Here is a 14,187-nt window from a genome sequence, read left to right as displayed (position 1 = left end):
ACTTGAAGCTCTGATGGCTGATGACATTAGACGTATTTCGGATCGACGATAGCATGACTGAGAAATTCGAGTGGATTGAGGAGCTACAGCATACGTAATATGTAGATTTCAGTAGTGTAAATAGAAATAAAAGCTATATATATTGACGGATTGAACTATGCTTAGTCCACAAATGCATGATTGGATTCTCAGTCAAATTAATCACGTTGGTGCTATCACACATAATGCATATGTTCGATTGTTCCTCACCAGAATTCCTTAGTTGCTGCTTCATTCGCAAAAGTTACAGCAGCTATCTAGAGTCACATACTCAGCTTCAGCAATTGCAAGGGTAATTGAATTTCACTTCTTTGAAAATCACGAAACGATCATGCAATTCATTATTTGAGAATTGCCAGAGGTGTTCTTTTTGTCAATTTTGTAAACTATGAAGTCAGCGTCTCAATGTCCCAATAACATGAAATATGAGTTGTTAAGATATCCTGTGATGATTTGTTTCACAACAGTCAAATGCAATTCCTTAAGATTAGAAACGAGCGCACATCCATAAGCAAAACAAAATATCAGTTCTAGATGCTACCAAGTACAATATTGATCCTATCATTCTCTTATATAGCTTAGCATTGACAAACTTACATTTATCATCCTTGTCAAATTTGGTTGATGAAGGCATTGGTGTATCAATTCTCATGTTTCCATCCCAAAATTCTTCACTAATTCTCAAGCGTTTCTTTTCTTGAAGTGTGAAAGTGCCACCTTTGGTTTGTTTGAGTTGTAGTTCAAGAAAGAAGTTTAGTTTCCCCATCGTCCTTATTTCAAACTTGTTGTGCATGATATTAGCAAATTCTTTGCAAATAACTCATTAATAGATCCAAAGATGATATCATCAATATATATCTAAAAGCTGAATATGATCTTTCTCTTGCATAATGAAGTTGTATCAACTTTTTCTTATTCAAAATATTTTTCAACAAGAAAAGTATACAACCTTTCATGACAAGCTCTTGGAAACTTACTTGAGTCCATAAAGAGCTTTCTCGAGTTAATAAACACAACTGGTCTTATTAGGTTCTTCAAATCATTATGGCTGCTGTACAAACACTTTCTCTTTAATATAACAATTTGGAAAGACATTTTTCACATCCATTTATATGCATAAACCAACAACAATATCTCAAGTGAATTAACTTTAGGGTGTCACAATTATAATGTCAAAGCAAGACCTCCTCCAGTAGGTGTGTGGTTAGGAGACGAACCACGCGGAAGCTTATGAGCCTGTAACAATCCGGTCTGACAAGGGTGGAGAGTGTTTGCTATGACTGGAATGCTCGAATAAGGAGCAGCTCCTGACAAGCTTCTAGGATGAGACTAGACATTTTTTAGTTGGTTTTAAATAGGATTTATTTGACCACATGCGCATGTTGTAGCTTAAGTTTCATATTAATTCTAGAGTTTTGACCTCACCTAACTCTAGTTTAGAACATCAGGTTTAACGAAATGTGGATAATGATCGTGACTAAGCACTTTCATGCTAATAAGGCCTTTTCTTTTGCTCGAATGACCGAGTCAATTAAGAAGGAAATTCTTTCCCGCACTCTCTTTCACGATAGATCTAAGTGATTCGAACCTTTATATAAATATACACACACGGACTGCAAAGAGAAATTAGTTTACGGGGGTGAGTTCATATTCTAAATTTAGTTTGGACCATTGAAAAGGGTGGCTCCCATGTGGGTTCTCCAAACCTGAGAATCCCGATTCAATTTTAAGTAATATATGTACTAGCCACGTAAAATACTTGCTTGGTACATGTGCTATTCTCTAAAATCGTAGTTGACTTTATCTTTTGAAAACTCTTTAAGTGGAGCATGAACCCACTCCATCTCAACGATCAAATCATGCGAGTCACCAGATCATTCTGACTAAATTAAATAATAAAAATTCATGTTACGATATGTCATGCTAAGTAAAATGGTCAACATCTAGATCAACAATTTCCGATCAATTCAAGTCATCCAATGCCAACCAAAATGAAAGGAGAAAAAAATAATAGAAAAAGAAAAGGAAAACAAAAATTATAAAAATATATATATATACAAAAAATTGTCAAAATATTATTTAAAAATATTCACATCAGCACTAATTATACACATAGAACGGCTAACATTCATGTCAGCGATTTCCAACCTACGTCAGTCAAATGGACTAAATTAGTACTAATATGAAAAGATTTAAAACTAAATTAATTAAATTGAAAAGTTTAAAACTGAATTAATACCAACGTATTATGTTTATTAGTTTTGTTAGTATTTTTCCCTTAACAGTTTACTAGACAAAAGAAGGAACACTTGAACTAGCAGTGAGCAAGATGGATGACCGAATTAGGACTGCCCGAGTTGGACCAAACTAGCCGATTGTGGACAGTTCTAGGGAGCGCTGCTCCGGTTCTCGTACTGCCCGAACTGAATCAATTAATGTGTATATATATATATATTTGTCAATTTCTTAAAAATTAGCACCGTGAAGCGTGAAGTTAAGAGTGTAAACTCAAACCCTAATCAATAATCTCGTCTTAGCTCGCCAGCTCCCGAGATGCCTCGTTCTTCGGTCACTCTTCACAGACTGAGTTAGTCACAGTCGTGCCTAGCTGCCTCCGCCTCACTCTCTCTCTCTCGCTTCTCACGCATCGTCTCTTTCCCTCTCGTCCCTCTCGTTCTACTCTCAAATGGCAGCGCGGCGCCACCTTCTCTTGCCTAAGTCACATCCCTTTCGCTCGAGCTTCACGCCTCCCTCTCGCGGTATCGTCTCGACTCTCGCCTCCTCTCTTGCTCTGTTTCTCGCATCTCGATCCTCGTCAAGGTAATGATCTGTATTTTGCCCTTTTGTGTCGCACTTTCCGTGTCTCGCGGTTCATTTTCACTTGACTTTTGCTTGATTCTCGGTCTAGTTGTGTTCTGCGAAGGCAAAAGTCTCTGAATCGTCCAATCACTTCAACCTATATTAAGATAGAAGAAAGAATATTGCCAGATGCGTGCGGTTTGGGGTCTGATGTGCCCGTCGCTCAGTCATCTCAAGCCGATTGTGAGAACGACGCCTTGAGTTCGTGGTGTGATCGGGCAAAGGCTGAGAATAAATGGAGCAAGCGATCAGTTCCATTGGACCGCTCAGGAACTGAATCGATTCTAGAAACTGAGAACCAGATCCCTCTGATCTGGTTCTCGGTTCCTAGGTGGGATCGAACTGAATCGGAAATTAATCACTCCTAACTTCCTAACTTATAACTTGAACTGCCTCTAAATGGTAAAAACCATATACATTTTTCAAAAAATATTGCAATTAATTGGGAAAAAAAATGCCACTGGGACAAACGAAGTACTAGGCAACCCAATAAGTTGACAAAAGATTCTCTCTATGGTATTAGTATTCACAGCATTGGATTTATGCAATGTACAATCAGCGAGGAAGCAATTCAGAAATCGATGCATCATTGACTGAATGAATTGCTTCCTTGAGCAAGCACTTGCCATCCTCATCTTCATCCTCGGTAATTGAAAATGCAGGCTTCTTGGGGAAGTTCACAGCTGAGGATTCATTCTTGAGCATTGAATAGACTTCCAACATGGATGGCCTGTCCCCAGCCTTCTCTTGCACGCATAGAAGAGCCACTTGCATGCATCTCAAGAGCTTACAGGATGATGAAGAGTCATCCAAAGACGGGTCAATGAACTCCATGCATTTATCGTCTTTCCACTGCTCATATGACTGAAATTAAGAACGCCAGTTGGTTAAAAGTCAAAATCCATGTTCCTAAAATTGAGCCCAGAAAATTTTGGAATCACAAATAATCTCTACTTACATAATCGAGAAGATTCAGATTTTCATTCAGGCCGTAGTAACATGACGCCCTTCTACCATTGATGATTTGCAACAGCAGTACCCCAAAGCTATAGACGTCGTACTTCATCGAGTATATGCCCTTCCTCACATATTCTGGCGGAACATACCCGCTGTGTTGTAAATCGGCGTCGCAGCGGAAGCGGATCGTAAGTTTGCAATTATGTCGGGAGCTATAGAAATCGATCGAAATAAAACGATGAACAATAAAATGACAGGACACCAGAAATTTACGTGGTTCGGTCCGAATGTCGGAACCTACGTCCACGGGGAGAGCCATCAAATCAATCCACTATAAATCGGAGAATTACAGGATTACAATCACACTCATGCACTCAAGTGTTTCTCAGCCTTACTTTATACCCGATACCCACGGTGTTTAACAAAACAACTCAATGGACTCAACTCAGCACAAAACCTCTCTGAGCTCTCTCGTCTCTCACACTCTCTCGAGCTCTTTCTTCTCGCTCTCTCTCGAGCTCTTTTCTGTTTTGCTCTATATCGCATCTTCAGACGTCTTCTCTTTATATAGGGAGAACGGCAGAGGACAAGACAAAACAAATGAAAATAAATGGCCTCATTAAATGCTGCAGCGCAGGCGCCCACAAGACAAGCCGCAATCGGCACCGAACGCCCACCATATTTGTAGGCATGCATGCAGATCGTGCATGTGCATGTGCAAGCATTTAATGAGGCAGAGGAGAGTCAACAATCGTGTGCCTTCGATCCGTGAAATGATGTGGGCCGAAGTCTTCAAATTTCTTGTTCTCGGAGAGAGGCATGCGTAAAAGAGGAGTCATCTTCATGCATTTGCAGCAGGTGGTGGGTCCAATATTTAATGCAGAAGATTGTGGACTTCCTCTTTCGGCATAAGACAATCTCTCTTCTCTGACTTTGCTTTGCATGCTTGAAGAATTTAAAACCCCATGCAACTTTCTTTGGCTTCTTCATTTCCACGCATACGCACGAAGAGATGGGATTAATGCCGGAACAAAATAATTCGAAGACATCACAAAGTCTCTCCTGAACTTTGTTTAGTCGGCTAAATTTATGCGTATTAATCTAACGGGCTCAAACTTGAGACACAATATAACAATTCTCTACATTGGCTCGACGTTTGAGACCAAGTTATAGTGATTATTTTTCATGCACGGCTCTCCCAACGCCCCGATGGGCGCTCATACTCTACAGACGCCAATCGAGCTCATACAGAGCTCGAGCTTTGCTAGAGGAACATGCTTCGTCATCATATCTGCTGGGTTCTCCGCTGTTGCTATTTTCTTCACAACAATTTTACCCTTCGTTATGACATCTCGGATGAAATGGTACCTAATGTCGATATGTTTTGTTCGCTCGTGATATATTGGATTGTAAGTCAAATATATCGCACCTTGATTGTCACAGTGTATGGAGACACTTTTCTGCTCCAGTCCAAGGTCCGAGAGTAAACCCCTTAGCCATATCGATTCATTTGCAACAAAGGTTAGTGCCATGTACTCCGCCTCAGTCGAAGACAATGCAACATCATCTTGTAAAGACGCTTTCCAACTTATTGCACCACTGCGCAAGTGTAAACACGTACCGCTAGCGATCTGCGATCATCCAAGTTACCGGCGTGATCGAATCCACGTACCACGTGGTCTCATTGCCATTGACGTTCTCGATACATAATGCCGACGTCTGCTGTCCCTTTTAGATATCGAGGATCCATTTCACGGCTTCCCAATGAGTCTTACTGGGTGCTTCATGTAACGCCGACAACACTTCTAGCTTTGTGAAATGTTAGGTCTAGTACATACCATGGCATACATAATACTACCAACTGCACTAGAATAAGGAACACGGGACATATGTTCCTCCTCCTTCTCAGTTTGTGGTGATAACTTGTCAGAAAGTTTGAAATGTGCAGCTAAAGGAGTACTTACAGATTTTGATGACTGCATATTAAAACGTGCCACGATCTTCTCAATGTATTTCTTTTGAGACAAACGCAACGTTCTGCAGCTTTGTCACGCAAAATTTCCATACCCAATATTTTCTTAGCAGCACCTAATTCTTTCATTTCAAACTCAGCACTCTTTGCCGCTTCAACACATCAATATCGGACATATGTTTAATTTGCTATTAACATATCATCAACATATAATAGCAAATAAATCAAAGACCCATCCTCTAATCTCTAAAATAAACACAACTATCAAATTGACTTTTCGAATAATATTGACTAGTCATGAAAGCATCAAACGCTTATACCACTATCTAGGAGATTGTTTCGGTCCATACAAGGATTTCTTCAATAAGCAAACATGGTCTTCCTTACACGGAATAGCAAATCCCTCGTGCTGCTTCATGTAAATTTGTTCCTCCAATTCACCATGAAGAAATGCCGTTTTTTCACATCTAGCTGCTCGGCTCAAGGTCTGTGCAACAACTAAGGCAAGTAATACACGAATAGAGGTATGTCTTACCACGGGAGAGAACACTTCATTGTAGTCGATGCCCTCTCGTTGAGTATACCCCCTTGCAACAAGTCTCGCCTTGAACCCGGGCTGCCTCTACCAGGGAATGCCCTCTTTCCATTTGTAGACCCATTTGCATCCGACAATTTTCGACTTTTGGGTACTTTGATCAACTCCATGTCGATTTCGATAGAGTGATTCTATTTCTTCACTCATAGCCTCTAGCCACTATGATGACTCGGCACTAGCCATCGCCTCGAATAGGATGAAGGCTCATCCATCTCCACCTCATCACCTACGGTTAATGCATAGGCAATATCCAGAATAACCATAACGTACCGGTGGTTTAATTTGCCTTCTTTGTCTGCCCGTGGCTATGTTGTGTTGTGGCTCGCTGGTTGTTCGGTATCACCGTCTTCGGGAATTGTGGCCTCATACGCAATCTCTTCCTCTGTTACCTCGAGGTCTTTGGAGACTCACCTGAATCTCCACCTCACTTCGACACCATGATCCGTTTGCTCGCTGGTTGAGTCTCAAGATTCCTCTTTTGAAGCATTGCGGTCTCGTCGAAGATCACGTCTCTGGCGATTAGAAAACCGGGTGATCTAGGATCGGTGCACCACAAATGGGTAGCCTTTCACCCCTTGTGCATAACCCGAAATATGCACTTTTTTCGCCCTCGGCTCAAGCTTACCATCTCGCATGAGCATATGCGAGGACATCCGAATATTCGTAATCCGGAGTAATCAACAGGTTTCCCCGACCATACTTCTTCAGGAGTCTTCCACTCGATAGCAGAAGATGGAGATCGATTAACCAGGTAACACGCCATATTTATTGCTTCGGCCCAAAATTCCTTGCCCAATCCTGCATGCGAAAGCATGCAGAGCTTCGCTCGAGTAGAGTTCTGTTCTTCCGTTCGCTACGCCATTCTGCTGTGGTGTCCCGAGGAAGCGTGCGGTGTCTCACAATCCCTTCCTTTTGGAGAACTCGGTAAAGTCCTTACCACGAACTCCATGCCATTATCGGTTCTCGGGCACTTGATTTGTTTACTTGACTGCTTCTCAATCAATGCCTTAAAATTCTTGAAGCGATCAAATACCTCAATTTGTGCTTCGGGAAGTACACCCATACCTTCCTTGAATAATCGTCGATGAATGTCGGCATATATCGGCACCTCCTTTCGGCCGGAGGCTGGAGACGGTCCCCAAACATCTGAATGAATGTATTCGACTGGTTGCTTGGTCGAATGTAGAGCTGTACCAAATTTAACACGACGTTGCTTCCCGAAGATGCAGTGCTCACAGAGGTCCAGCTTTCCTGTCTTCTGACCTTTCAGCAACCCCTTTTCACTCAGCATCGTCATACCTGCCTCACTCATGTGTCCCAATCGCATATGCCATAACTGAGTCAGATTTGAGTCTGACTCACCTGATGAAACTGCAGCAACTTCGGTCACGGTTTCTCTCAGTAAATGATAAAGAGAATTCGCCTTCTTCCCTTTCATCACTGTCAAGGCACCTCGAGAGATCTTCAGCACTCCACCTTCAGCTGTGTATTTGCACCCGAGGTCATCGAGTGTTCCCAAAGAAATAAGGCTCTTCTTGAGCTTCGGTACGTGCCTTACGTCTGTCAACGTCCGTTCTACGTCATCATGCATTCGGATCCGAACTGTTCCTATCCCCACAACCTCGCAGGCTGCATTATTCCCCAAAAGAACTCTACCACCATCTGCAGTTTGGTAGGTAGTGAACCAGTTCTTGTGAGGAGTCATATGATAGGAACATCCAGAATCTAGCACCCATTCGTCTTCTGACGAACTCGTAGATACACATAGGACAGCCTCGGCATCACTGGTACTCTCCTCGGCAACATTCGCCACGCTGCTTGTGGCATTTTGCCAAACACCTTTATTTCTTAGCTTTGGACAATCTCTCCTTATGTGCCCCTCCTCGTGACATTCAAAGCACTTCACGCGACCTTTTGATTTTCTATGTCGCGACTTCGACCTGCTTTTGCTTTGGCTTCTGTTGTTGGGCCTCCGATATTGGTCTCTACCTCGAATCACCAGTCCACGCGCTACATCTTGCGCTAGGCGTCATCACGCAACTTTCTCTACCACTCCTTTGAAAACAGGGCAGATTTTACCTCCTCGAGGTAATCGTAGTACGCCTGCGTAACAAGGAGTCGGTAAAGTGCTCCCATGACTCCGGTAAAGACGCCAACAACATCATGCCTTGTTCTTCATCATCTAAAATCTTGCCAACATTCTTCAAGTCCATCATGAGTTTATTAAACTCATCTAGGTGAATCTAATGGACGTACCTTCGGTGTATTGGAACCGGAACATTCTCTTTAGCATATATAAGCGATTGTTCAAACCCTTCTTTACATAGAGGGCCTGAAGTTTAGCCCATAACGCTGCGGCATCCTCCTCCTCGGCCACCTCTATTAGCACTTCATCCGATAAGTTCAACAGGATGATGCTCTTGGCCTTCTCCATTAGCTCGTCCTTTTCAGCATCTCGCATTGTTTCAGGCAACTGAGCCTTGCCCTCCAATGCTTTGGCTAATCCTTGAGTTGTTAATAGTGCCTTCATCTTGACGCTCCACAACCCGAAGTTGTTCCTTAGTTAAATTTCTCAATTTCTACTTTTGCTCAGACATAATTGCAAAGTCTTAGCTCGATACCAATTTGTTGTAAATCGGCGTCGCAGCGGAGCGGATCGTAAGTTTGCAATTATGTCGGGAGCTATAGAAATCGATCGAAATAAAACGAGGAACAATAAAATGACAGGACACCAGAAATTTACGTGGTTCGGTCCGAATATTGGAACCTACGTCCACGGGGAGAGCCAGCAAATCAATCCACTATAAATCGGAGAATTACAGGATTACAATCACACTCATGCACTCAAGTGTTTCCCAGCCCTACTTTATACCCAATACCCACAGTGTTTAACAAAACAACTCAATGGACTCAACTCAGCACAAAACCTCTCTGAGCTCTCTCGTCTCTCACACTCTCTCGAGCTCTTTCTTCTCGCACTCTCTCGAGCTCTTTTCTGTTTTGCTCTATATCGCATCTTCAGACGTCTTCTCCTTATATAGGGAGAACGGCAGAGGACAAGACAAAACAAATGAAAATAAATGGCCTCATTAAATGCTGCAGCGCAGGCGCCCACAAGACAAGCCGCAATCGGCACCGAACGCCCACCATATTTGTAGGCATGCATGCAGATCGTGCATGTGCATGTGCAAGCATTTAATGAGGCAGAGGAGAGTCAACAATCGTGTGCCTTCGATCCGTGAAATGAGGTGGGCCGAAGTCTTCAAATTTCTTGTTCTCGGAGAGAGGCATGCGTAAAAGAGGAGTCATCTTCATGCATTTGCAGCAGGTGGTGGGTCCAATATTTAAAGCAGAAGATTGTGGACTTCCTCTTTCGGCAGAAGACAATCTCTCTTCTCTGACTTTGCTTTGCATGCTTGAAGAATTTAAAACCCCATGCAGCTTTCTTTGGCTTCTTCATTTCCACGCATACGCACGAAGAGATGGGATTAATGCCGGAACAAAATAATTCGAAGACATCACAAAGTCTCTCCTGAACTTTGTTTAGTCGGTCAAACTTATGCGTATTAATCTAACGGGGCTCAAACTTGAGACACAATATAACACGCTGTATGCAAGAACAAAAATTGGTTTTAAGCAGCAGACTTTTAGTAGGAGAATACCTATCAGGTAAAACTAGGAGGGCGTAGTTAGCTCTCTTACTACGTCCCGACAATTCGGCTGGTATTTGCTTCAATGTCATCCTTCTTGAATATTCTCGCCAAACCAAAATCTGATATCTTGGGGTTCATTTCATCATCTAGCAAAACATTGCTGGCTTTCAAGTCTCGATGAATTATTGTGAAATTCGAGTATTCTTGGAGATAAAGAAGCCCCTGTGTAATGCCTTCTATGATATGAACACGTTTCATCCAATCCAGCGAATATTTCCTTATTGGATCTGCATCATCAAAACCTAAAGACTATCAGAACCGGAAGCGAAATTAGAGCATTGCAAACCATTGTGTACCCCAAATGCTAAAAAGGGTCTAGCTGCCCTAGCCATTTTAGCGGAACTGGGGACCCATCTAAGCCTCTTGGAGTATCACACTAGATGTCACTTAAAAACACCTGGGTTTTGCTCAATGAATATTAAGAAGCAAGGAAGATGTCAAACCAAATAGGTAGAAGTCCAAGCTCTTATTTGGCATGTACTCATAGATCAGCATCTTTTCTTCCCTGTTGGTACAAAATCCAATAAGGCGAACGAGGTTGACATGTTGCAGGCTGGCGGTGAGCATAACTTCGTTCTTGAACTCCTCGAGCCCTTGGTTTGAAGTTTTCGAAAGTCTCTTCACTGCAATGTACTGTCCTTTGGGCAACTTGCCCTGAGCAACAGGTACGCTGATGGTCAGAACAGGGCAACTGACTTCCACTTGAACATGGTAGACTAACAAAATTTTTCAGTGTTTATGCTGGAAGACAGTGTTTTGTCTATGACATAAGTCACATAACCCCAAGGAACATTAATGAAAAACAAAACTTGAGCAGAAGGCATCCAAGTCCAACCTCCTATAATGAAACTTACAAGCTTGCATCCATCATTAAGAAGACCTACGCTGCATCACTAAAAATCTCAAGCTTTCTGCTTTTAGAGGCATGTGGCTTCAATGATTGAAATTGCGAGTATAAACCAACCAACTGGCAGCTGCTACAGCGAAAGCCGGCATACCTATGCCTAACATATGAAAAGATTTGCTCTCTCATAGTACGGGTAGCAAGTTCCCATTACCTTTTTTTTTTTTTGTCGAAAAGTTCCCATCACCTTCACTTTCTCAATTATAAATCACACTATAAATGAGAAGGACCACATATTCTTGAGCGTAAAAAATAAGAAAAACATTTGGGGGTGAGTTAATTTCCATGCTTGCATTATGCAACAACGAACGCATGTTATAGAGCAAAAGGACCAAATCTGGCCCTCAATCGTGGTTCGTTTTCCCAACACATACTTCATAGGATTTGCAATGAAACAGAAAATAATAATCTTTAGCTTAAGAATGGCCTCATATATTTTACCTTGTAAACAGGTCCAAATCCACCCTCTCCAAGCTTATTTTCACTTGAGAAATCATCAGTTGCTATTTTGAGGGTAGCATAACCAAATGTTCGCAGACTACGAGTACCACTCTCAAGACTTTCACCTTTACACACCATAGTCTTTAATCGGCTACTAAATCCTTTTATTACACCCGAAATACCTGCGAACCAACATCAAGAAAATGTGTCTAGAACTTTAATTCTTCCGAAGTCCACGTTCCTGATTCCAACAAAATTACAGTAATCCTCCAGCAAAGTTTAGAAAACGTACCTTTTGATTTCAATGTTCTCCTCTGTAAGTAGCATATCAGGCCAAATATAAGGAGAACAATTACAGCAATCGAAATAAGCATAACAAGCCAGAACCATCGCCTGTGTTGCTGATCTTCACTGGCCTCTTGAGCTGACAAGGCAATTAAGTGCTTGAATTACATTTAGTTCTACATTTTCAATGCAATAATTTTTAAAACCTTCAGAAATTCCTGTGAGGTACTTAATCCTAACCTGTCCGAGAAAGGACCCAGTTCTGATCATTGCCGACCTGAAACACACTGTAACCAAGGAGCCCCTTTTCCTTGGCATAAGTTACTTTGGCTCGGATGGCCTCCACATCATCGAAATTGATCCATACCGATCCCTTTCTGAAAAGGTTCACCACATATGTACCATCATAAACAGGACTGGCTCCATAACCAGAATCTCGGACATAAGATTTTATAGCCTTGTATCCAAATGACCCATCCGCCGTCACAGCATGCCCCACTGCTGGATGGCCAATGGCATCGGCGCTCGAATCCTGAAGCTGCCAAGCATAGCCATGGTAGGGCAAGCCCAGAACCAGCTTTCTTGCAGGAAATCGTCTAGTCAGCAACCAAGTTATGCAGAAGTCTCTGTTGTTCTGGCTTGCTGGGTCAAATAAAGCTGCGTGAGGGAGCGCAAATCTTTCCCTGGTGGGGAGATGGTAATCATACGCATTTAGGTGAACCCAATCCAAATTTCTCTGAATTGAGTCAAGTGGGTAACTCACGGAGTTAAAAATGGGTTGACAATACACGGCCATTACTAGCAGCAACGGAGGTTTCCCAGATTTTCTTGATTCGTCATCTACAGCATCTCTCCACTCCCGCAAAAGGGCACTCAAATTGGTCATGTTAATGCTCCCACTGGGCAAGACCCCATAGAGATCAACCCCACTGAACCCATAAAGCCTTGCCTTTCCTATCGTAGATTCGATAAAGGACATTCTTGAAGAAGACTCACCGAGCATCGAAACGAAAGCTGAAGGATCCTCTCGGCCTGCCCGCACTGATAGCAGCGTGGTGATCGAAGGGTTCTTGCGTTTCACGGTGCTCGTGAAGGTGGAGAAGAATTGCTCAGTGGAGGAGTTGACGGAGAGCTGATAGGTCGAAGAGTCAATGTAAGCAAAAGCGCATATGAGGTGAGAGAACAAAGAGGAATCGATGTCTGAGACCGGGATTTCGTTGCCAGCGTAGAAGTAACCGCACTTGACCCACGTTTGTGCCTCCGAAGATGGGCGGAGGCACAGGAAAAAAGATGAAGAGACATGCGATTTTGCCTTCGCCCGCCATGAGAGAAGGCTGGGAACAGAATGTGAAAGCGGAAGTGGGTGGCTTGAGATTACGGGAGGAGGAAGAAGACCGCTCTTCTGGGGCCTTTAGTCGGGTTTACGTAGGAAACAAGAACTCGAGTGTCGTCGCTTCTACAGCCAGATCAGTGTACGACGACGGTTGATTCCTCGACCGTTGTTTGGTCAAGGTTCACTTTCGGCGAATTCTTGCAACGTGGCGCATGGAGAGCGACTCATTTTTTGCGGGATGCCATCGCTACGCTGTCTTGAGTCTACTGGTGCCTTCCGCCCGGGTCGGGGTCGTGGTCGTGGCCGTGGACTTCTCATTTTGGGAAAGGTCAAAAGCTAAAAAAAACAGTAATAATCTTAAATTATATGCAGACATATTTAGTTTAAATTTTTTTCTATGACACCAAAAGTCTCAAATTGTAAATTTGTGATACATTTACCTTTTTCCAAAGTTTTGTCAATAAAACCATTAAAAACTACCTATAGAGACATCAAAAAGTAAACATTAATGGTGCCCATCTTAAGGGTGAGTGGTTCTAAATTCCGTACAAATTCCACCTGAAATCTAAAACCTACCGATTGTGTATATTTTAGAATCTAGAACATACTCTACATACCCAAAAATTTGGAACGTACCTTGTTACGAGGTTAAAATCAATTTTAGGTTTACCCAGATTCCACCTATATTATCAATTAAACAATTATAGTAAATTATCATATTTAATAACCATTACTTGCTATTATAATTCACTGACAATAATTTATATTTAGACACTCGAAAAAAGTCAAGTATTAAACAAGTAAAAATCTCAGTCATAAAATGAAAACTCATATAGTAGTTCTAAATTATACACTTATTATCCAACATTATAGGATATTGCAAGATCACGCAAAAACATAAATCAAGAAAAACACAAAAATTTGTTCCAAGTTTTAGGTTTCAAGTTTCACTAATTGAGAACTTGGAACCTACTCGTCAAAATGAGATATTTAATTTTTACAACTCAAAACCTACTATGCATATTTTAGATCCTAAAACCTGGATCCACCAGTCCAATTCTTAGGTTTCAGGTTTTACCTTGAAACCAT

General features: G+C 42.0%; 1 protein-coding gene across 1 annotated transcript; it reads right to left on the bottom strand.

Moving 5' to 3' along the window:
• Positions 1 to 3,294: 3,294 nt before the first annotated feature.
• On the bottom strand, positions 3,295 to 14,187 carry LOC104436119 (brassinosteroid LRR receptor kinase BRL1). The gene is made up of 8 exons (XM_039308621.1): positions 14,177 to 14,187; positions 12,006 to 13,099; positions 11,773 to 11,904; positions 11,481 to 11,662; positions 10,579 to 10,789; positions 10,125 to 10,362; positions 3,857 to 4,007; positions 3,295 to 3,762 (listed from the first exon to the last, which is right to left on the bottom strand). Exons 1-8 carry the CDS (start codon positions 14,185 to 14,187, stop codon positions 3,454 to 3,456), a joined length of 2,328 nt encoding a protein of 775 aa, XP_039164555.1. The 3' UTR covers positions 3,295 to 3,453.

The sequence above is a fragment of the Eucalyptus grandis genome, chromosome 3 (genome assembly GCF_016545825.1).
Source record: "Eucalyptus grandis isolate ANBG69807.140 chromosome 3, ASM1654582v1, whole genome shotgun sequence".
Lineage (NCBI taxonomy): Eukaryota > Viridiplantae > Streptophyta > Magnoliopsida > Myrtales > Myrtaceae > Eucalyptus > Eucalyptus grandis.
Note: the sequence above shows the minus strand (reverse complement) of the source record. Positions and strands in the feature narration are given on the sequence as shown.